Raw genomic sequence first — 23,015 nt, 5'->3', positions numbered from 1 at the left:
GACGTCCTATCGGACGCCCTAGGTATCGCTGGAGCGACATGGTGGAGGCGGATCTGCGCGAGCTTCGAGTCGACAATTGGCGAGAGGTCGCACAGGACCGAGAAAAGTGGCGCTGTCTTGTGTCGGAGGCCAAGTCTCATTTTGGGTCGCTGAGCCAACGGAGTAAGTAGTAAGTAAGTAAACGTCCCAGAACACCAAACCAGGTGAGAAAAATAAAAAATCGCAATGAGTGGCGATACGATTTTAAGTCGACACGAGTTTCGAATTAACTATTCGCAAATGTATTACAATACATATGGCCCTTAAAATGTTCGATATAGTTACGTAATGTGCTAATTATCGCACTAGTGCGGTAAAGTAGCTCCATATGTACTGTAAAATAAGTAACAATATATATTTGACCATTGTGACACATGTGTACCTATATATTTGACCATTTTGATGCTGACTGAAACGACTGTAACTGTAGCCTCGGTTATCACTATCAGTATTGTTATTTACTATGCGTCCGCTGTAAAAGAAAATTAAAGGTACTAAAGGCGCTAATAAGGTCTAATAGTAGTAATAATACTCATACCTATTACATTTTTTATAAAAACAAACACATTTGAAAAAGTAGTCGATAAAGCAGTTAAACATCGATAGATTATTAATATGTTGTAACATGACATCACTATTTTTGTTCGCACATAGACAATTTACGCACACACTTGCATTTCATTTTTGGTCACACTTTTGAAGTTTGACAGTCGTTCTATACTATCCTATTTCTATGGTACTACTCTACGAAACTCGCACGAATCGAGACGAGCTGCTCCGAAATCGGACAAATACATAAGCAGCTGTTTATAGTAATCTGTATGTATCATTGATGTACGTAATAGGGGTAGATGAGGTACCAGGCGGTCGATCGTGAGCCACAAAATATAGGTTCCGGGACCTATATTGAATTAGTCGTATGGGTGACGCTGAAGTGTCAACATTGTCATCAAATTCGATAAAATATTGCCAAAGAATGCCGTGTTGCGCCTTTTTCCAGTGCTTCAATAGCTCCAAGCACAAAAACAAAGCTCACGGTATCACTTTTCATTCGTAAGTACTATTATAACATTTGAAAACATATTTTTTCTAAATAAAATTAAAAATTTTCTTGTTATTGAGTGAGCGCGACAGCTAAATAATGCATTACCCATGTGAGAAACACGTTTATCCGAGTGTCAAGTAGGCATGCCCGCTTCATGCAGTGCATGCATGCCCGAGTCAGCAATTTTTTTTATAAATAATGCAACTTTTTAAATCATGTGCTCCTATTCCTTGAAACTATAGAATGTAACCGGTTTTTATTTTAATATAAGGTCACTGTGGGCAAGACCGTCTACAAGGCAAGTCCGTCAACACATTATAACTTTTGAATTAGAAAGCGTTTGCCGCTTTGGCGTCGAGTTTATAAGTCAGTTTTTCGTGCTAGTTCCCTCACTCTAAAACAGGCGAAGGCGCTTATTCCCATGACTTACAACTTGTCCAATATAAGTGAATCCGTATACGTATCGTAACTATGAATAAACAAGGTTCACACTTTTATATTGGTTATCTTGAGTCGTGCGCTCGGTGAACGATTGGAATATATAAATACCAGGAGTAACTACGAATTACCAGTGTTTACATTATCTCTTGTCAAGCGTACTTGTCTTTTCCGAAAAACCATCAGAAGTGAAACCTCGAGATCCCTATCAACTGAGATCATATCGTTATACTGGTTTACTGGTGGTTGGTTATGGTGGTATTAATATCAAAGAAAAAGAAATACTGCATAAATAAAATAAATAAATAATTATAATTGCATAAGTTGATACAAAATGCTATGCAATAGCTTTACCGCGGCAGTCCCCGAGTGCCACACGTCTTTTTTATTTTACCACGGTAGCTGAGCTGAGCTTACTGTGAGGCTTAGTCAATTTGTGTAATAATAATGTCCCATACATATATGTAAAGATAAAAAAATTTAATACTTTTTTTCTCCATATGAATATGAAGTCGGACCATCCTTCACGGGCGCTAAAAAATTCCCCGGCGCCCGGCGACAGATCAGGTCTATGGTTCTGCCGCAAAACCACAACTCGGCTGCAGAGGACAGGGAGAACGGCACATGGTATCTAACACCGACACTCCTCTTCCTCTGCAGCCCCACCAACGCCGCTACAGCGGAACGGCCCCGCCAAGGTCGCAGGGGATAGGGAGAGTGGCGCATCATGATACTATCACGCCTCTTCCCCTGCGATGCCACCTCGGCCGTCGAAGATAGGGAGAACGGCTCACCGCAATCAGACACTCCTCTTCTTCGACGGTCCACCTCCAGCGCGTCACAAGCAGGCTTAACAAGCCCACTTGGAGCGTCCTCCTCGGGCCAGCCGCACCAGCCGCCGCAGCTGAAAGGCGGAAGCGACCCCTCGTACCCCCCTGACGGGGGGTATCGAACGACGTCCTCGGGCCAGTCCGCGCCTCAAACAGGCCGGCCCTGATTGCCTCTTCGCTTCACAGTGGGTGACCAAACCACAGTTACTAAACCCCTCCACCACGACAAGGTGAGCAACCCACGAGGGGGAGTCGGACTATCCTATCCTAACCTAACTTACATACGAATGTAATCTTAGTATAAAGTCAAGAAACGTTCTTAGTTTTTACTAACTCGTGCACGACTAAACCTTTTTAGTATAAAAATTCGTCTCTATTACCCTTTAAAAACTTTAGTTTCAGGTTAGGTATTGGAAATTCCATTCGAAATGCTCAACTCCAGTTGCTGAACTATGTAACCGCTTCAAGTTATACCGAGAAATTAATAATATTGAATATTTACCCATTCGTTTTGTGAACGTGTTTCAAAACTATTTTATTAAATTGTTATTATAAAAAACGTAAATACACATTTTCGCAAAATTTAACAGTTTTGAATGATTCACGGCTAGTTTCACTAGACTTCAATCGACCGGGATAGACAGTGATTACCTTTTGTATTGTTTTCAAGCTCCCGATATTTCGATGCAGTTACACGCATCTTGTTCACGTTTACCCGTGAACAAGCTGCACGCAAAACTTGTTTAAGAATTCGTGGGAATTTTCACAGAGAAGAAGCACGCGTGTCAACTAATTAAAAATTCAAAATGCTTACACGGGACTTCATAATGATCGTGAAAGACGACAACTTCGGTGCGTAATTAAATGAATGCTATAAAGTCACCTGCTAAATTTATGCAAATCTAATTTTGTAAGCCCGCGAGGCAAATCAAATTTTAATAATAAAACTTTCGCGAGACTCAGACATATCAAATATAAACGAAAATATAACATATTATACCGACGTTATATGTCGATGTCCATTGCTTTCACTAAGGACTGATGGGTTATGGGATAAAAAACCAGACGCCTGCCTAATACCGTTTGGTACACAATTTTATTTTCGGCAGACGTGACTCGCACCCACAAGATGGGCTCCCACGAAAGCGACACCTAGGATGGTTCAAGGGCAACACTGGACGAGGGTTGAGGGGAGAAAGGTGTCACTTTAAACATATAATCAACACTTACGTTTCCACATCTACTCTCGAGAACGCATCTCTTGCGACTGCTCTCTGCCGGCCGGCTAAGGCAAGGCAGAAGCAGAGAATCCACAACTTATTATTATTAAGTAAGGCAACTGATGTAGGGAGTAAGCCCTCTAAGTTACTTATTATTTCTCTATGTCCCTACGTAAATAAATTCCGCAAATGTTTTTCACTAAGTAGTTTTTGACTGTGGTAAATACGAATTTACATTTACGCCTTGTGGTTTTATAATGAAACTTTCACAGGAAGCCTTCCATACTCGTACTACGAAATTGTAATAATTCTGTAAATGAAAATAGCCAACCAACCAGCTTTCATATATTCACGTGCATGCATATGCAATGCACATAGTCTGAATGCTAAGTAGCATTTTTCTCAACGCAGCGGCAGCTTTGATGACATCATATAAATAGGTCAACTACGCAAGAACCTACGGCCTGATTCGAACTTTAAGATACATTTAACATTTGCTAAAGATAGGATATCAATTAGATATATCAGCAGTGTTGGCCGAACGTTAATTGCAATGAACAAAACCATTATAAATTGAACCGTAAAGCGTAACGGGTGGTTACAGATTACGGTTCAATTTATAATGGTTAAAGGCCAAAAATGATTAATTGCAAAAATTTAATGTTTCGGCCAACACTGTAGATCTGTGTCAAAAATGACGTTTCTTCGAACAAAAACGTCATTTTTGACACTGATATGCAATCCATATCGTATCTTTAGGAAATTTTTGACGTAGGTATCTTAAAGTTTCTGGCCGCTAAGCCTTCCCACGTGTATACATACGTACAGTCAAGTGTAAAAATATGGGTGTACCCATCTTACTCAAAAATATGTCCTACGGCATCTTATTCCAGTGTAATAAGAGCGTAGTACCATATTTATGAGACGATTCTTTCGATACATATTTTTGAACTTGACTGTACAACACGGCCGTCCGGACAACTCTACTGCTGTGAATATCAAAGGGTGTTTAAGAGCAAGTTTGGCCTGGCCAGCCACATAAGAGGAAAAACCTTTGATTGCTGAGGTTTCCATCATCGAAATCGATATATAGATGTAACACTTATGTACGCCTCTTATTCACAAACATTCTACATAGCTTCAACTTCTATTTACATAGATAATATTTATTGTGAGAACTAATCCCTAATGGAATTTCCTTTACTTCTCAATATAGTCGAATACAAAGATTGATGTTTGTGTTATTCTTGTATGTCTATAGAAGATAGGAGTTTGTGCAACTTTTTGTGAGTTTTGCGCACAAGAATATCAATTCGCGAAATTGAATTTATCTCACGTTCGCTTTTATTTGGACAAGAATTGATTCATGTAGGTAGAAGATGGAATGATATAATAACTTGATAACATAAGAAAAACGTGTTATGTACCTACACTCTATTTTCTCATTACTATGTGAAATAAAAACTGAGACACCATTAATGCAACATACTCTACATGTTTACTCGGTAAAGGGTATTGCAAAAATAAAAAGGTTGACAACTGCGTCCCCTTATACAGTGGGGAGAAAATTAATGGGCCCTGGAGGGGAAATGCCTTAAAAACTTTAGTTAGGTCTTTTTACTTAAAGGAAACATAGTTTTATTCTTTAAAAAAAAAGAGCGCAGTCATTTTTTTTTATTCGCTCGTCTCGCCCGAGAATCAAACCGACTAAAAATTCCAAAACATAAACATTCGCTATTTTATTCCGCTTATCTTTATACTTAATGTTACTTAACATTACGTCTTAAACTCATCTTTCATACAAAATAGCCATAAACTCGAATATTTAGTACACAAGAATATTTTTAAACAAGCTAATTGTACAAAATCTTTTAATGCAGTTTTGTTTAAATAAAAGAATGTTAGATTTAAGTAAAATGAGCTATCTTAAGGCACTTTCCCTCCAGGGCCCATCCATATTTTCCCTGTATAGGTCGCTGGAAAACTCTTCTTGCGCAATGTGTTTGGCAGCGCAATCTATCATGTAATTGGGTAAACTTATTGCTTGCCACAACACATTAGGTATTCCATCGGTCTACCACATAACTAATGTGATTGGTGAGTCTACCGTCACCACAGCTAGTGCGACCTGGCTGAAACGTCAGATAAAAGGTAAAATAATGACCAGTAGACCCTTTAATGACATTAAATATGTGTATAAAACGCGAGAGTTTAAAGTGTTATAGGTATGTAGTATGTAGTTGGGAAGTTATTGAGGTTAAAAACTGACTTAGTAAAAGCATACTTAGCTGCTTGCTATTGATTTGAATATGTTAAGTATTAAACATTGAATATTAGAGCGAGCGAAGAGGCCTTAGGATCACGTATGGTATGTTGTACTTTTCACGTTTGTAATTGTATGTCCCATGTTTGTTACGCGATATGTTTCGTATTCTTTATATGTACTATTAATGAAATTTCGCAGGAATATAGGTTTAGATAAATGTATTTTTATGGACCTGGAGAATAATATATAGCGAAAGATCTCTGCTCGAGGCAAAATACTAGTCAGATTGTTATAAGGTAATTTCTACAAGAAACCCACTTCATACCTGCGTTCGAACCTGGGGACACGTATCTACATAGCATTTTACTAAGAAAATAGAATATATTATACTATTATTTAAAATATATGAATTATTTGTAAAAAAGTGGCCAATCTTCAATAACTATTTTTTTTTCACATATTTTTTCATAAATCTTTTTTTTTTATAACAAAAACGAAGCCTCTTCATATTGGGCATTTTTCATAGCTTTAAAAAAACTTTCACTGTGTCTGTTTTAGCGTTGTTCATAACTATTCCAAATTTCAAATAGATAGCTTAAGTGGTTCTCGAGATATTTAGCGGTGTGACAGACAGACAGACGGACAGACGACAGAGTCGCACCATAAGGGTTCCTTTTGTACCTTTCTGGTACGGAACCCTAAAAAGGGTCAAGTTGTTGTGTCAAGTTATTATTATGTAGTGTCATTTGCCCTCGCACTATTTAACAATTTTAACCATTATCTCCCCTAATGCATAATGTATTCTGAAAACACAGCAATAGGTATATATATACATTACGTTGCGGCGTACGTAGTAACCCTATTAGACGACTACGCCATGACGCCCCTGACATATAACTAACTAAATTACCGACAAACGTAATATGAAAGTAATATATTTAGTACGACACGACATAATACTATTATACCCCGCCCGACCGATACTGACATATTATGTACATGATTACATTTTCCTATTTTTACCTACAGGCGGTTCACACACCGACACGAACTGCCGCGCGTACGCCGATGTGCTCAATGTGTTGTACCTAATTGTAATGTAATATCGAGCCTCAGGGCCTAATGCAAACACCTAAAATCTGTATATTTTTCGTACAAATATACGTACAACTAGTCGCGTTCAGTACGGATCTATACCATGACATATTCAGTCATCGATCGGTGTAAACAAATTCAAATTATATCTTTATTTCAGGCAACTAATGGCCCATGGATAAATGACTTAAAACTAGCATACATATTATAAAATATGTCTAAAAACTGCAAAATACGTTATGACTGTGATGCACTACGCAGTTTTAGGGAGCCGACCGCGGTACCGCCAGAACTGGATACCCTTCGGCCAAAACTCCTTGGTAGGTCGCTAAACGTTCAGTTGGATCGCTCACCGCAAAAGAATAGGTATTTACCTACTTTTATCACCTATCGTCGTACGTACGTACAGTCAAGGCATTAAATATCGACACGGACAAAGTGCCAAAAATATGAACATACTACTTTAATGTATGAGCAATGAGGTCGTGAATACATATTTTTGTCATTTTGTCAGTGTTCGATATTTAATATCGATACCTTGACTGTATCTACTCACAATTTTACACTTCACTAGCTTTATTGGCGACCAAGTCAAGATGACAATCGCACGCAGAAAACGTAACAAAACTATCACTTTTGTAAAATTGTTCCACAATATTTATTTGTTCAATATCGAATCAGAATCAGAATCAGAATCAGAATTAATTTATTTGCCAGAATACTTAAAAAACAACATACAGTACAAGGTGTTAAGGTACATTAGGTAATAGAGTATTCAGTCGGTGAACGACATGCAAAAATTATACAAACTAATATGAAAATGTTATCAATGAGATAACATTTTCTTAACTATAATACTTAAATTAAAATTAATACAATAATCACGAATAAATTACAATGCAAATAAAATAAATTCAAATCAGTCAATAATTATGTAAATAGTAATGTTAGTTATTAGCTAGTTGTACAATTGAAAGTTCATAAATTCTTGGATACTATAAAAACAATTTTCATTTAGCCATTTAGTGATCACTAATGCAAATTTTTTATATTCCATTTGCCTCATGTCTTGAGGAAGGTTGTTGTACAGTACAATGCACATATTATATGCATTTTTACGATAGATCGATTGTTTCAGAGCCTCCTACGTATCGGTGCTGACGATAGTCGCCTTTTCCCTCGAGCGTTACCTGGCTATCTGTCACCCCCTGCACCTGTACACCATGGCCGGGCTACGGCGCGCGCTGCGGATCGTGGCCGCCATATGGGCGCTGGCGATGGTCGCCGCCGTCCCCGTGGCTACGTACACTAGCATACACTACTTGGACTATCCACCAGGTGAGTGCATTTACACGTTATCTGTCACCCCCTGCACCAGAGCCACGGTATGAAAGTCGGCTAGGAAATCGCAAGGTTGCGTTTGTTTATTTAAAGGTGAGTGGGAAAATGTTAAATTGCGACATCATGAAACACAGTTTTTTTTATAGCACGACGGTGGCAAGCAAGCATACGACCCGCCTGATGGTAAGCAGTCACCGTAGCCTATGGACGCCTGCAACTCCAGAGGTGTTACATGCGCGTTGCCGACCCGTTAAAAATCTGTACACTCCTTTTTCGAAGAACCTCATACTGTAGACCCTCGGGAAAACCTCGGCAGGTAGCTCATTCCACAACCGGAGCGTGCGCGGGAGGAAGTTCCTCTTAAACCGCACAGTGCGTGACCATTTAGGTTCTAGGGTGTGAGGATGAATACCCTGCCGACAGCGGGCGGTGCGGTTTAAGTTTAATGTGAGAATGTGTTTTGTTCCTAGATTATGCATATGATAAGACTAGGCCTAATTCTTACATTGATCTAATTCTACTTTTAGTATTTTTTCACTTTGATTATGATTGAAGTTGGAGCGAAAACAAATTCCATAGATTTTTTAAAAGCTCCTTACTTTTATAATTATTCTGAAATCTAAAAAATATCAAACGAAGGGGCTGTGGTCATTGGTCATGAGGACTACGTTTGTATGGAGAAGCGATCAGCGGTCACGCCACTTCGCCCCCTTTCCTCTTAAGTGAGAATTAGTTCTTCACAAACTTTACATCGAACACAGCTGATATCAGTCATTTCATTACTATTAAAGTGGTCCGAAACAGCCATTGCCATATATCTAAGGACGGGCCTTACGGACACTAAGAATGGTGCTAGTTAGTGTAGCCCCATTCTTAATGTGTGTAGTCTAACACAACTAGTAACGACCAACCACGCACGTGATGCGAACTTATCAACCAATCGCGTTGTGGCGTGACACTGCACGATTGGCTCGAATTCGTGTGCGTGACGCCGCTGTACTGGCCACATTCTTATTGCCCGTAAGGCCCGTCCTTAGATATATGTCAATGGAAACAGCTATTTAAAACCCAATGTTTGTTTTCTTTGGCAATATATGTTCATCGTCGATCGAAGCAGGTGGAAATCTAATTTGTTTTGTTTATAAGAAAAGAAAACGGATATAGAATATCTTTGTTTAGATTTTGCAATAAATACTGTAGGCGCGAGTATCCTTACTTGTATTGGTTCAATGTGGTGTATAATAACGGCCTCGGAAGCTGTTTTGTTTTTTTTTTTTTTTTTCATAGTAGTGGGTAATATATTGTCTCAATGTCTACCGCTCGAAAACATCTAATAATAATTATTATTATTAAATCATTTATTGCAGACAACATTGATCCATATACATATAACATTTATAAAAAGAATTAAAATAAAAACGAAAATTTAAATCGATTTAAATACTAGACATTAAAATTTACATGATTGAGCATTTCATTGATTAAATTAAAATAATAAATGGATTTTATAAACAAGGATTAAGCGCAGTCAAAAAATAAATTAAAATGTCAAGCTTCCTATAAACTATAAATAACTGCAATTAAAATTAAAAATTAAAATGTAAGAATATGGAGACTGTGCCAGTGTCTAGCAATCGGGCAATCTAGCCTGTTTGCCACTAGACTCAGGATGCTGTTGGGGCTCTCCCGTACACGGCGCATAATGGAAGCTGTCCGTTTCCGCAATATGGCCGGGAAACTATCTATATGTGAGTCCGCAAACATACCAGAAGCGCTGCAGTACCTAGGAAGACCCAACAGCATCCTTAGTATGTTATTATACTGAACGCGCAAGGCGTTTATTGCCCTCTGAGTATAGTTAACCCACAGGCTGCACGTGTACAAGGACTGGCAATATGCCTTAAAATAATACTTAACCTAATTTTGGCAAATCACCCGTATTACATCGGTATTTTTACATGGTTTTATTTAACTTGCCCTGTTATTATGTATTGTATGTAAGTAAGTATGTTACTCGTAGGTAGTTAGTGTGGGTCAACAAAAAACAGTAGTGTGGGAAAACATCGTGAGGAAACCGGACTAATCCCAACAAGGCCTAGTTTATCCTCTGGGTTGGAAGGTCTGATGGCAGTCGCTTTCGTAAAAACTAGTGCCTACGCCAAATCTTGGGATTAGTTGTCAAGCGGACCCCAGGCTCCCATGAGCCGTGGCAAATGCCGGGACAACGCGAGGAAGAAGAGTTAGTGTGGGTCAAATCTTGAAAGCTAAATTTGACCCACTGCACGGCTTCTGATTGAGGTGAAATACATATGTAAATCAGATGACAATGCAATATCATAACATGGAGCTGATCTGATAACGGAGACAGGAGGTGGAATAAGAAATAAGGCTTGTATTATGTATAACTGAAATGGTTATTAAATTGTTCTACCATGTAACTATTTAAAGTATACTGAAAGTGAAACAATTCGTACCGATTGAAACTCGACACACACACTTTTCTGTGTGAAGACATCATCAAAGTAAAATGAGATCTTGGTCTGAATGAAATTGCATATTTATTAGAGAAATAATTTAAATAAATCGAAACCCGAGTACGTATGGGTACTACTTACGTGCAAGATTAATGCGCCTCGAGGTACAAAAAGGGACCCAATTCATGAAAAAAAGATCTATCGAATAATGACGAAATTATAAGTAAGTTTCGTTTTTGCCATTTTGGCTATGAAACCCTAAAAACCAGTCTCTACGTAATTAATGTTTATTGTTTACTTATTAACCAACTTACATTAAGTTATACCAAACATATAAGTTATAAGGCTACATTAGTATGCTACGCATTTAGTCCGCAAAGTATAATTAAGTGTACAACTTAATTATACCTTCGGCAAATGATGTTTATGGAACTTCTTTTAAATGAATGAATGATGAATCAAGCCAATCAATTTTGGCTTTAGGGTCGAAATGGTCGGATACGAATTTTCGCTTCAGTTAAATTACTTATATCGCAGGTTCAAGTAAATTTGGTTGTAAACTGCGTAAGAATCAATTTCCTCGACCGTAGTTATATATCTATGAACACTTAAGACGTGCGCTTCTTTGAAAAGTTCAGTAGTAGAATACCGTCGGGACTGTCCCAGGGAGATCTTAAGAACCGCTCTTTGAGCTCGCTCTAAAATTATTAAAGTTATTTATGCAGAACCGCCCCAATGGATTTAAAATAGACTGATACAGAGCCAAATATACAATTCTAAGCAGATGACCATCCGTAACTTCCTGTAAAAGTTTCATAGTGTAGGTACATAAGTTTGCAAAACCTAACAGCCACCAAATGACTTAAAAGGGACTATGCGTGATGTGTGATATATATATAAGCGATTTTTAGGTAAGGCTTTATTTTGTGCTAATTCTTTGCAGTCGTGTTCGGACTTAAGTTTCCAGACGGCCACCCTACTATACTATTCGTAAAACTATCTGGCCGCGGTCAGGTCATAATGCCATCTCTTTCACTCTTGGTTGGTCTAACCAAGGGTAGCGAGATAGCATTATGATCTCAGTGGCCAGTTAGTTTTGCGAAAAGTATAGCGTCTCCCGAGCATCGGCGTCAAGTCAACTCTATCGCTGCTGCTCGACGCAACGTTGCCGCAACCGCGCAGCGACGCCATTTTCCATAACGCTGACTAGATGCCGACCACAGAAAACTGGGTTGGTCTGTGATGCCGACGCTCAAAGACGCTAGTATGGGGTGGCCCTAAGAAGGGTTCTGTAGACGTAATTAATATCAAAAATGTCTATTAAACTAGTGGCCAAAGTTACTGTGCTGGGAATTACAAAAAGGGTGTCGTTGAGTAGTTATCGGGTATATCAAAGTTGTGCCCATTTTAAAGCTGTCCTGAACAGAAAATATTAAGAGAACAATAAAGAAGTCCTAGAATGAACCAAACAACGATTTTCGAGACGCATAAATAAACGTTTGACCTTCATATGATATGCGTGTTAAGTCAATGAAATAGGCCGTCATTAGGCACTGAAGGAGACATATTACGTTCATTTAGAATGTCGTCTTGTTAGTGACGACTGAGCTCGATAAAAAGGAGTTATTACCTAGAGAATTGCCTTATATTTAGCAAATCGTTTACTTTATTTGGTTTCATCGCCAAATTTAATTAGGATATCCATGTTTATTAAAATGTATTTATTCATGAACAGTATGAGTTTTCGATTCCACTATAGATACTTATAAAGCCGAAAGAAAAACAAATAATACTCAACTGAATTACTTATTCGAACCAGATTGAGACATTTGAGTCATGTCCATATTAAGCCTCCTTATGAAGTTTGCAAGTGCCCAGCTAATTAGGTGATACACAGGAGACATATAATCAGAAGGCAAAAATGGTATGATCAGTGACAAATATATATGGATATTTTAACGTTAAATATGAAAAAAAAAAATTAAAAATCGTAAATTTCACACTGGCTTCAGTGAAGAAGCAAGTGTGGTAGTATAATGACATGCTCTTAAATCTCATAAGTGTATTAGACGTATATCATAAAAAAGATCGGTAACGTAGAAAGTTGTATAATACACATCATTTGCAAGGACCCGAAGATCAAAGCAACGACATATGTAGGTATGTTATGAACAACTACCATTTAATCAAACTTTCTGTTGGGCGGAAGCACAGGAATTAGATAACCTCCCATAAACTCCGCAAAACTTAATATAATTTACATTCACAGACGCGCTTTCATTTGTAAAATGTACGGATGGAGCCACTGTACGTCTCGTTCTATCCTACATCGTCTCACTATTACTTACAACTATACCCTACTTTATAACTCTTGGGTCTTTTGGTAGTAAATCTTAATTCTAGAATATCAGGCCATTTGGAGTCTTACTTTTCAAATCTCATTCCATTATGATACGGATCTGATACAGACATCTGATCTGTCAGTGTCAAAAGTGACGTTTTTGGATTCGAGTTTTAGATATTAGATCTTATTTCAATATGATATGAAGTATAATATCACTATATATTTATCACTGTATATTTGTATCTGTCAGTGACAAAAGTGACGTTTTTGGTGGAAGATTATAAGGTTAACATAATATGCAATTCAGCAGGTCCTCTAAAGGAAATTAGAACCATCAATATGAATTGGAATGATGTCAGATCCATTTAAGATCAGTATCACATTATTGTATTGTTGGAGTCGCTATGTTTGCATAAAATATTGAAAGTTCAAGTTTAACTACAAAATTTCATGTTTACCCTGACAACCTGATTTTTGTTTAAATTATTTGTATATGAGTACCCAGTTCCAGGTTGAAGTTGTATCTAAACGTGAACGCAACTTTAATAAGCGGATGTGCTCAAATATGAAATTTTAAGATAATTGTACAGTTTCACTCACGTGTTTTTTCAAGCACCTAGGTCTCCATTTTCAAGCACCAATGGTGCATGAGCGAATAGGGTTCACGTTGGGCGCGAGTCGCGTCTTGTTGGCCCTGCTGCACACCGTACCATTGAATGGACAAGTAGTGTTACACTTTCGTCTAGTGGTAAGTGATCTGAGGTCAGAATGCAGCTCTGGAAATTCTATCAAATTTCCCTAGGGGGTAGATGTGCACAGCTCATTATGCTAAAATCACATGAACGTTAATTACTAGAAATTCGAATAACTCAATAGACCTATTAATAGCAACGTAGCCACGAGGCATAAATCGCGAGAAGACGTGGTGATGCTTATGGGATAACTAATATAATTTACAGTTAAAAAACACTGTGGTATCGTAGGTATGTAAATTAGTACGTAAGAAATTTATATATAAAAGTGTTGCTTAATTCGAGGTGAAATAAATCATAATATTTATCGAAGCTGTTGTTTCATTAACGCCGTCCGTACATGGCGACCCTGCCAGGGTTCCTGCACTAAATATTTCGCACTGAAGAAAAAAAACTTACATAATATCTAACGACTTTCATATGGTTGTGATATTTAGAAGTCTACTATCCTCTTAAGAGGGAAGAATAGCTTTGCGATCCTAACGAAATAACGATATTTTTTCTATGAAATTCCATCTCAGGAGAAAACGGTTTCACTAACTAAATCTTAATAAATCACTTTGATTTTGATGTCTATCGCTTCAGCATTATACATATTTTTCACGCCACTTGCACTGTTCGGAAATGTGGCAATAGATGGTCTAAAATCAAAGCTGGAAAGTAGGCAATAGCTGTAGCACCTGAACCACCACTACTACAATGTTTCATTGTTATCATTTTTCAAGCAAACAGAACAAGGAAAATCCTTGCAGACCAACCAAGACAACTACTGGGCACCCTGAGGAGACCAGATAATAGTACCACTAGCAGCCCAGCTGAGACAGAAAGGCTACTGGTGGAGACTCACTTCCCAGGATGCAAAGTAGTAAATGAGCAAGACCCAGAACAGGATACAATGAACTATAATCCAACTGAAAGCGAATGGAGAACAGCAGAATGTATAACAGAATATAACAAAACGACCTGGGCGGTAAATAGTTTTGATAACTTTAAATCGCCGGGAACAGACGGAATTTACCCAGCCCTACTAAAATGGGGTGGACATACATTAATCAAACACCTATCCAATCTACTGTGCAGCTGTATAGCCTTTAGATATATACCACATAAATGGAGGGAAGTGAAAGTGATTTTCCTCCCAAAGCCAGGCAAAACTGATTACTCGGACCCCAAGTCTTTCAGACCAATCAGCCTTACATCCTTCATGCTAAAAACACTAGAAAGACTATGTGACAGAGAACTGAAGGACACGGCCCTAAAAAACATAGAAATCCATCCAAACCAACACGCCTACAGTCAAGGGAAATCAACTGACTCAGCTCTCCACGCTGTAGTAAGCAACATAGAGAATGCGCTAGCAAGGAAGAATTCATGCCTAGGCACCTTCATCGACATAGAAGGAGCCTTTGACAAGACAAACTTTAGCAGCATTCAGCAAGCATTACAAAGACATAGAACCAATCCACTCGTAACCGAATGGATAATGAATATGTTAAGACAGAGAATAATAAGACTATCCGAAAACCAAACTCATCAAGCACTAGTCATGAGATGATGCCCCCAGGGAGGAGTACTCTCACCACTGCTATGGAACCTGGTGGTGAACGAATTGATAACAAAATTAAACAACGAACATTTTATGACTATAGGGTACGCAGATGACTTAGTAATACTAATCAGCGGCCTAGTAATAAACACACTGTGTGATCTCACACAGACAGCACTGAAAATAGTAGAGAAATGGTGCAAGGAGAATGACCTATCGGTAAACCCAAAAAAGACCGACACAATTCTCTTCACACACAAACGAAAACTGGGTACATACGAACTGCCAACCCTTTTTGGCACAAGATTGACACTTTCAAAGGATGTAAAATACCTAGGCATAATCCTGGATGATAGACTGAACTGGAACAAACACCTGGACAATAAACTAAACAAAGCAACAGTAGCCTTTTGGCAATGCCGGAGGATGGTGGGCAAGAGATGGGGACTTGCTCCTCACATCATACTGTGGCTATACAAAATGGTAATAATGCCAATGATCAGCTATGGCTCGGTCGTATGGTGGCCCCGCACCCAGCTAACCACGGTAATAGACAAACTAAATAAAACACAAAGACTAGCATGTGTGGCTGCGACGGGCTGTATGAGAACTACTCCGACTGCGGCGCTAGAAATAATGCTAGGACTCCTACCATTACACATATATATACAAAAAGAAGCGGCTGCCACGGCTCTTCGGTTGAAAAAGCTAAACCTATGGACATCCTTCAGCTCATCGCACAAGAAGATCTATGAAAATATGATCTCAAAACTACCCATGCTGGCGGCGCCCATCGACAAAACACCAAAAACTATGATCTTCTGGAAAGAATACGCCATATCATTAACAGAGGATCCTAAAGAAGGACTAGACCAAACAAACCTAAGAATATTCACAGACGGCTCAAAAACACTTGAAGGGACAGGATGTGGTGTCTTCTCGGAAGACCTGAACATACACATCTCAAAACCCCTGGGAGAACATAACACGGTATTCCAAGCTGAATGTGTGGGAATAATAGAAGCTTGCAATGCTATAACAAGACGACAGGTGAAACACGAAAATATACTAATACTGTCAGACAGTAAATCAGTACTACAAGCGCTATGCAGCGACAAAATTAACTCAGAGCTCATACTCGAATGTCATCGAAGCCTCACGGAAGTGAGCAAAGAAGGCAACAAAGTAACAATTCAATGGATAAAGGGGCATAGTGGATCAAGAGGAAACGATGCAGCGGACGAACTGGCCAGGAAAGGCTCAGAAACGACGGCATATGGACCCGAGCCCATCATACCCCTACCAATATCCTATATACACAACCAGCTAGACCTACATCACAGACAACTGCACAATAAATACTGGAATGAAATGGACACATGCAGGCAGACCAAGGATTTTCTACCGGAACTGAACCACAAACTCACCAAAATACTACTGAAAACACCTCGACACCAACTACGTAAAATAGTAGGATTAATTACAGGACATAACACACTTAACAAACACCTACACAATATGGGTAAAACAGACAGCCCCATGTGCAGAGCGTGCATGGAAGAAGAAGAAACAACAAAACATATTCTCCTAGACTGCAAACAGGTAGAAGTATACAGGAACAAATACCTAGGGAATCCGTGCACACTAGGAGAGGCAATTAGCAGCCTGAAAACTTTGCTAGGCTTCGTGGAGGAGCTGGGGTGGTTAGAGTAGCGCTACCTCGTTTCACGCAAAATAGGCACAACGGTTGTCGAGTTGCGGAAAATGCCCAGAAGCACTAACTAACTAACTGTTATCATTTTTTTGGCGCTAAGGTTCTAAGTTTAGAGTCGGTTTGCAGCAAGTAACAGAAAAAAGCCTCTTAAAAGTGATAAAAAAAGGAAACATGGCCGGATCGGAAAATACTTACTGAATTGGATACCTAGTGTAAATTGTGTTTGACAAAAAAATACAAGAAACACGTATCTACGGCATAAAAATGAGTTCTTCTAGTGACGAAAATATAAATGTTCCTGGTAAAAATACATCTCTTACAACAATTGTCCTCACATCAATATAATTTTTTTTATTTATTAAAGTACTTATAGTTATGCAAATGTTTTCTTATTTCCTCGCAGTAGTCGTGAGAAGCATTATGTAATGCCTCGGCTGGAAACGCTATAAAAAAAATCACGAAGTCTGTTTCTTATGCACCTTAAAGATTTCTTGCAAATTTTGCACAAAAGTTAAAAATATGATAATCCTTCTAAAAATGCGTTTTTTTGGTGTTGATCGAACTTATTGCTTACGTACTTTTTTTATTGGATTTATACAGAAGAATACTAGCTTAGCGCGTCGCATTCGCGAGTCATCGCCCACGTAAGCCGCGCTGTAACAAATACTTGCTTATTGAACCTAACTCCAACCTTAAGTACCTATATCTCAAAAGCTGGAATTCTGAACTAAAATTACTACGAATCTATAATTGCGAATACTTAGTCTCCTAGTGAGAAACCATTATATATTTATAATTATTAGGTCCAAAATGCATTCTGATAAATAATTAAATCTAGAAATAAACCTAAAAATTAAATTAATTATAACAAACTATCTGTATATCAAAAGCCTTATGTCCCGTTCCGACTGTCACCTGATCCAAACGTGCCAAAAATGCTAGCGGCATTGCCGCGTTACACAGCCAGCGATATTTGCTGAACCAGGAAAGAGCCGTCACGGGGGTCGCTGCCCCTATCCCTCAAACGCCGCCCCAAAGAAACCTTTTGTCAGATTTAAAGGGAACGTTTAAAAGCATTTGATGGGAAGACTAAAGGTTCTAAGAATTTCGTTGTGTTCGTAATTTTGCCAGTCCAATCAGTGGAGTCTGAGCTACTTAAAGTGCCTAATATAAGTAAGAAGCTTTAGTGATCATTTTGATATTCATAGCTAGAAAGAGCAACATTTTGGGATTGCTCTAATACTTCATTTGTTTATATGTATTAAAGGACCAAAACATAAATCTCATAATGCAAAGCTCGTAATGTAATCGTATAAAACATTATTAAACTATAAAACTTAAAACCTAAATCTAAAAATAAATAATACTAAACTTAAAATAAAATACTAATAAAATACTTTTTTTTGGGATTACGTACTCATTCACGAAGGTCCCCGTTCCAGTTTGTTCAAACATTTTGTCTACAGTACCCCTAGTGTAAATTTGATCGACATCATAACGTGACGAACGCGTTTGCGTTGTCTCATTTTGTATAGGATTTTGAGTTTCCAAAACGTCCCGCTTGGCGCGCTCTTTCTAAATCCAATACAAAATGAGACTAAACGCAAACGCGTTCGAAATCGAATTTATTTACACTAGGGGTACTGGTCGCATTTTTCAACACGATTCTCGTAGGTTATTTTTTTTGTCGATTCAGTTTTTGGATTTTTTTGCAAAATGGCGGAGCGAGGTAGTTCGCGAGGTGTACAGGTTTGTAAAAAATATGAAAACGAGTAGAAACATGAAATAAGGTAACTTTACTCGTAAACATTAATTAATACACGTTCAGGTAATTAATACACGTTAACAAATATCAAGTTAAATATTCTTTGTAATATAACCACGTTGTACATTACTGTAGATGATTTAACACAAAGGGTCTGTTGACCCAAACCGTCAGTCACCGTTAAAACTTTCGCTAAATTGTATTGTATGAGAAGTTTTATAATTTTAATTATAAAACTCCCGTGAGACTCGAATATATTATAATTATTTTAAACGAGTTATTAAAGTAATTAAATCGAATGTTCAATCCAATTTTCGAGGATTCCACAAATACGTCCATGGGGTCCCAGCCCCAGCGAGCACAAGTTTTTTGCATAAATATCGAAGCGTCTGGTTGACGTAACTGGGGACCGAAAAGCTGGTGGCTTCCTCGCACAACATCATTGCGATACAACGAGGAAATGCCGCCAGCATCCTTGGTACAATGCCTCAAGGACCTATTTTGGATTTAAGCTACATAGTTATAGTAATACCTCTGTATATTGTTATTGTTGATTAAATATTTTACCAAATTTACGTTAGTAATCCGTTTTAAAAATATTTTGAATATGAGAACTTTTTAGTTAACTACTGATTGCCATTGATCTATCCGTCAGTTGGTGCAAATGACCCTGAAAGTGCCAAGTGCCAAATCTCAGCTTAAGATTTCATTCCACAGTAATAGTAGATTGTTAACCAAGAGATGAAGTGGCGCCTTTCACCCAAAGTTACACACTCTACTTTTCATTTCGAATACGAGGATAGTAAAATACAAGTGCATTAAAAACACGGTTAAGTATAAACTTCAGTGATATTTCATGAAAGAACTTTCAACTAACAATTTAGGTAAAAATATCGTTATTTATGTAATGGGCAGTTAAATTTCAAAACCAAATTTCAATTGCTTATCGTAAAAAAATGAATAAAATCGTAGTTGGAAAGTAAAATGCTCTAGCAACGAAACGTATCACTTGCTGCACAGTTTTAAGAACAACAACGACCTTCTTCCTGACCATGAGAAATAAATAAATGGAATCAATCTTGATAAGTCTTTTGATCAAAACTTGCTTTAAAAAAAAAGTAAATATAAGGTACTTATGAAGCCAAAAGAATGTAAAAACATACAGGTCATGGCTACATATATAATTGTTACATATTTGTTTGTTTACTCTTTTTCTAATGCTAAAAAACGAGTAGTATTCATTCCTCCTCACTTCGCCGGAGCAAAATCACCTTAACATGTAAACATGCAACTCTCTCATATATCGCAATGCTTCGTAATGTAGAATCTGTTTATTTAGTGTAGCTAGCAGTGGCGGATCGTTCAAAGAACTCGATTCCCACCGGCTTGTCTAATTTCAGACCGTCGAGTACTTTCACGATCGGATCATGAAGACAAGGAAAGTAAAATTAGCTCCGGGTTCCCTACGAATATTTGTGACGCGCCGCCACTGGTAGCTAGTATAGCGACATGTAAACTACTTATATTTCCTCACTGCTAGATTGTGTAAACATTAATGTTTAAAACAGAGCTCATGCGAAACGTGGAACCGGAATGAGATTTTAAGCACTTGCACCTCTAGCGACACATTTATTGTGATGAATTTAAATCTCCAAGGGAAGAACGAAAATGGTATCTAAATTTAATTATGGAATGTCGAAGTATCTTTGATTGGAAGATTTATTGTTTCATTTTAAGTCCTCCGATTCAAATAAGAGTTTTATGAGTTACAAAGTCAAAATTCGGTGTTGATAGCGTATTCAAGTAAATAATCAGGCAACATCAAAAGACACAAATAAATCCAACATTCAAAATTGCTACTATCAACGTTATATCCAAAAACAAAGAAATAAACAAACATAATAAAACTTACTAAGAACTTAAACTAAAGATAATAATAGAATAATAGCGTATTGATATGATATACAGATTACAAAATCAAGCCTGAAGTCTTAAGGAAAAAGTTTTTGTCAAAAAAATTTTTTTTTGATAGAAACTTATCGCTGTCTCGCTGTCTATACTTTTCTTGCAACGAATACCTACTTATCGAGACAATTCTAATACACCCAAATACAATTAGGTTGTGTTGTTTCATCACAGAGCTCCTACAGCCACCTGTTGACACCCAACTTACATGTGTGTGGCACAGAACTATCGGAGCGCGTTTCGACTGGTACTTGGCCAGTTTTAGATATTATTTCTCAACAAATCTGCCGCATGGATTAAATTTAGAACGGAAAACTCCTGTTAGTATTGGCTTAGGATTCGTCATAATTAAATTTTATATGTTTATAACGAACTGATAGTAATATAAAATGGTTTAAAAGCTAGGTCGGCAAAAAAGAAAAAATAAATACAAAATATCACACCGAATGTAACCGATGAAGTTCTAAACATCTTTCGGTTTATGCATAAACTAGCGACCCGGCCTGGCTTCGAACGGGCAAAGAGAATTTGAAATAGAGGTGGATTGTCAAAGAAAACTTTGTAGCCACAGTAAATTTATTGCCATCTTACGACACATGATTTAAACTTTTAGAACGCCATTTGACGTTGATCTTTATTATTTCACTGATATGTGTTAAATTTGATAAATATCAAAAAGTGGCGCCATCTAAGATATCAGAGGCCAAAGGTATGGCGGCATCGCTGCGAGCGATGACACCATAACCTTTAGCCGATGTCCGTTTGACAGACTGTAGTCAACGAGGGGTGGGAGGGGGTTAGGGTCGGCAATGCGCATGTAACTCCTCTGGAGTTGCAGGCGTACATAGGCTACGGATAATGCTTACCATCAGGCGGGCCGTATGCTTGTTTGCCACCGACGTGGTATAAAAAAATACTAGTAATTTGAATTGTACATATAACATTAAATGGAGTTGTTACTTTAAAACATAAACATTTATTCAAATGACAACATTTCTTATTTTTCCGTGCTACTTTTTATTGTCTGGATCAAAATAACTGAGTTGAGATTGCCGAGCCGTCGTATTAAGTGAGCAGTGAGCTTTCCCTGAAAATGCCTCGTTGTAGAAAAGATCAAAATCAATGGAATCATACACAAAAAATACAAGTGTGAGGAACAGATTAAAGAAAGAACAAAAAAAGAAAGGGTTTGAAACAGTACCTCGTCAGTGAGATTAAATTACTAGTGATTCTCTCGTGGAGCGGGCCCGCTGGATTGTCTATAATCTTCTAGTCTTCTTTCTCAGAGATTAAGACTGTCACTGTCCAGTTACAACATAACCTCCTCCTTTTGAAATCTTAAAGTCGGTTAAAAATAGAATGCAGAAGGCAGAAAGTCTGACTGAATGTAGTTTCAAATGGCAGATATCCGGTAGAATGAAAGAACGTAAACATGTACATATAATGTTGCTAGATGAAATATTATATTCCTAAGCAACAAGAGTAAACAATAACATTGATGAACTACCAATAGTGTTTATTGCCAAAGTTGTCAAACGGAGTACAATTTTTTATAATGGCAATTTTCCACATGTGTGATATAACGTTAACTTCCACTTTTACTATTTTCTATTTATTATATGGAATAGCAAAGATTCTAAAATATATATTTTTCGTTCTATATGACTTTTCATCGAAATAGTTTTTAGTTTTGAGGCAAATGAAAAATATGAAACGTTGTCAATTAGGTACCAGAACTAAATCAAAAATGCTGGTTTCATCCAAAGGTGTACGCGTTTTATAATTATAATTGTAAATACGAATAAATTCTGGGTCAATTTTCCGATTTCAATGTAGGACTTGTAGGTATTTAACTAATCCTAATCTATAGGTTAGCGGTATTAAGATCAAAATTTTAATAATATTGTTTGGAAGAAGACTTAAGTTTTGAAGTTGTAATCCGGGCAGTTATAATCCACTTCAATTTGTATTAAGTACCTATAGGAAGTAGGAACAGAAGTTTTGGATTGATTAAATTTAAGATGAGCTAGCTGGGTGCCTTATCGCCGGGGGATAGACTTAAGGTACGGTTCCGTCAGAATTATAATATTTTAAAACGAAGTGACTTAACAAAATATCATCATTTTATACAGCCATTGGACAAAGCCGAAATGTACATATGCATTAGGGTATTTAGAACAA

At 37.6% G+C, this 23,015-nt stretch overlaps 1 protein-coding gene across 1 annotated transcript in view; it reads left to right on the top strand.

Annotated features, from left to right (window-relative positions):
- LOC133525349 (neuropeptides capa receptor-like) overlaps positions 1-23,015 on the top strand; it is a 146,549-nt gene that overhangs the window by 70,420 nt on the left and 53,114 nt on the right. The window contains exon 3 of the mRNA XM_061861633.1: positions 8,072-8,271. Within this exon, the coding sequence (XP_061717617.1) occupies positions 8,072-8,271 (200 nt within the window). The remainder of the gene's footprint in view (positions 1-8,071; positions 8,272-23,015) is intronic.

Source organism: Cydia pomonella, chromosome 14 (assembly GCF_033807575.1).
Source record: "Cydia pomonella isolate Wapato2018A chromosome 14, ilCydPomo1, whole genome shotgun sequence".
Lineage (NCBI taxonomy): Eukaryota > Metazoa > Arthropoda > Insecta > Lepidoptera > Tortricidae > Cydia > Cydia pomonella.
This window is presented reverse-complemented; position numbering and strand designations above follow the sequence as displayed.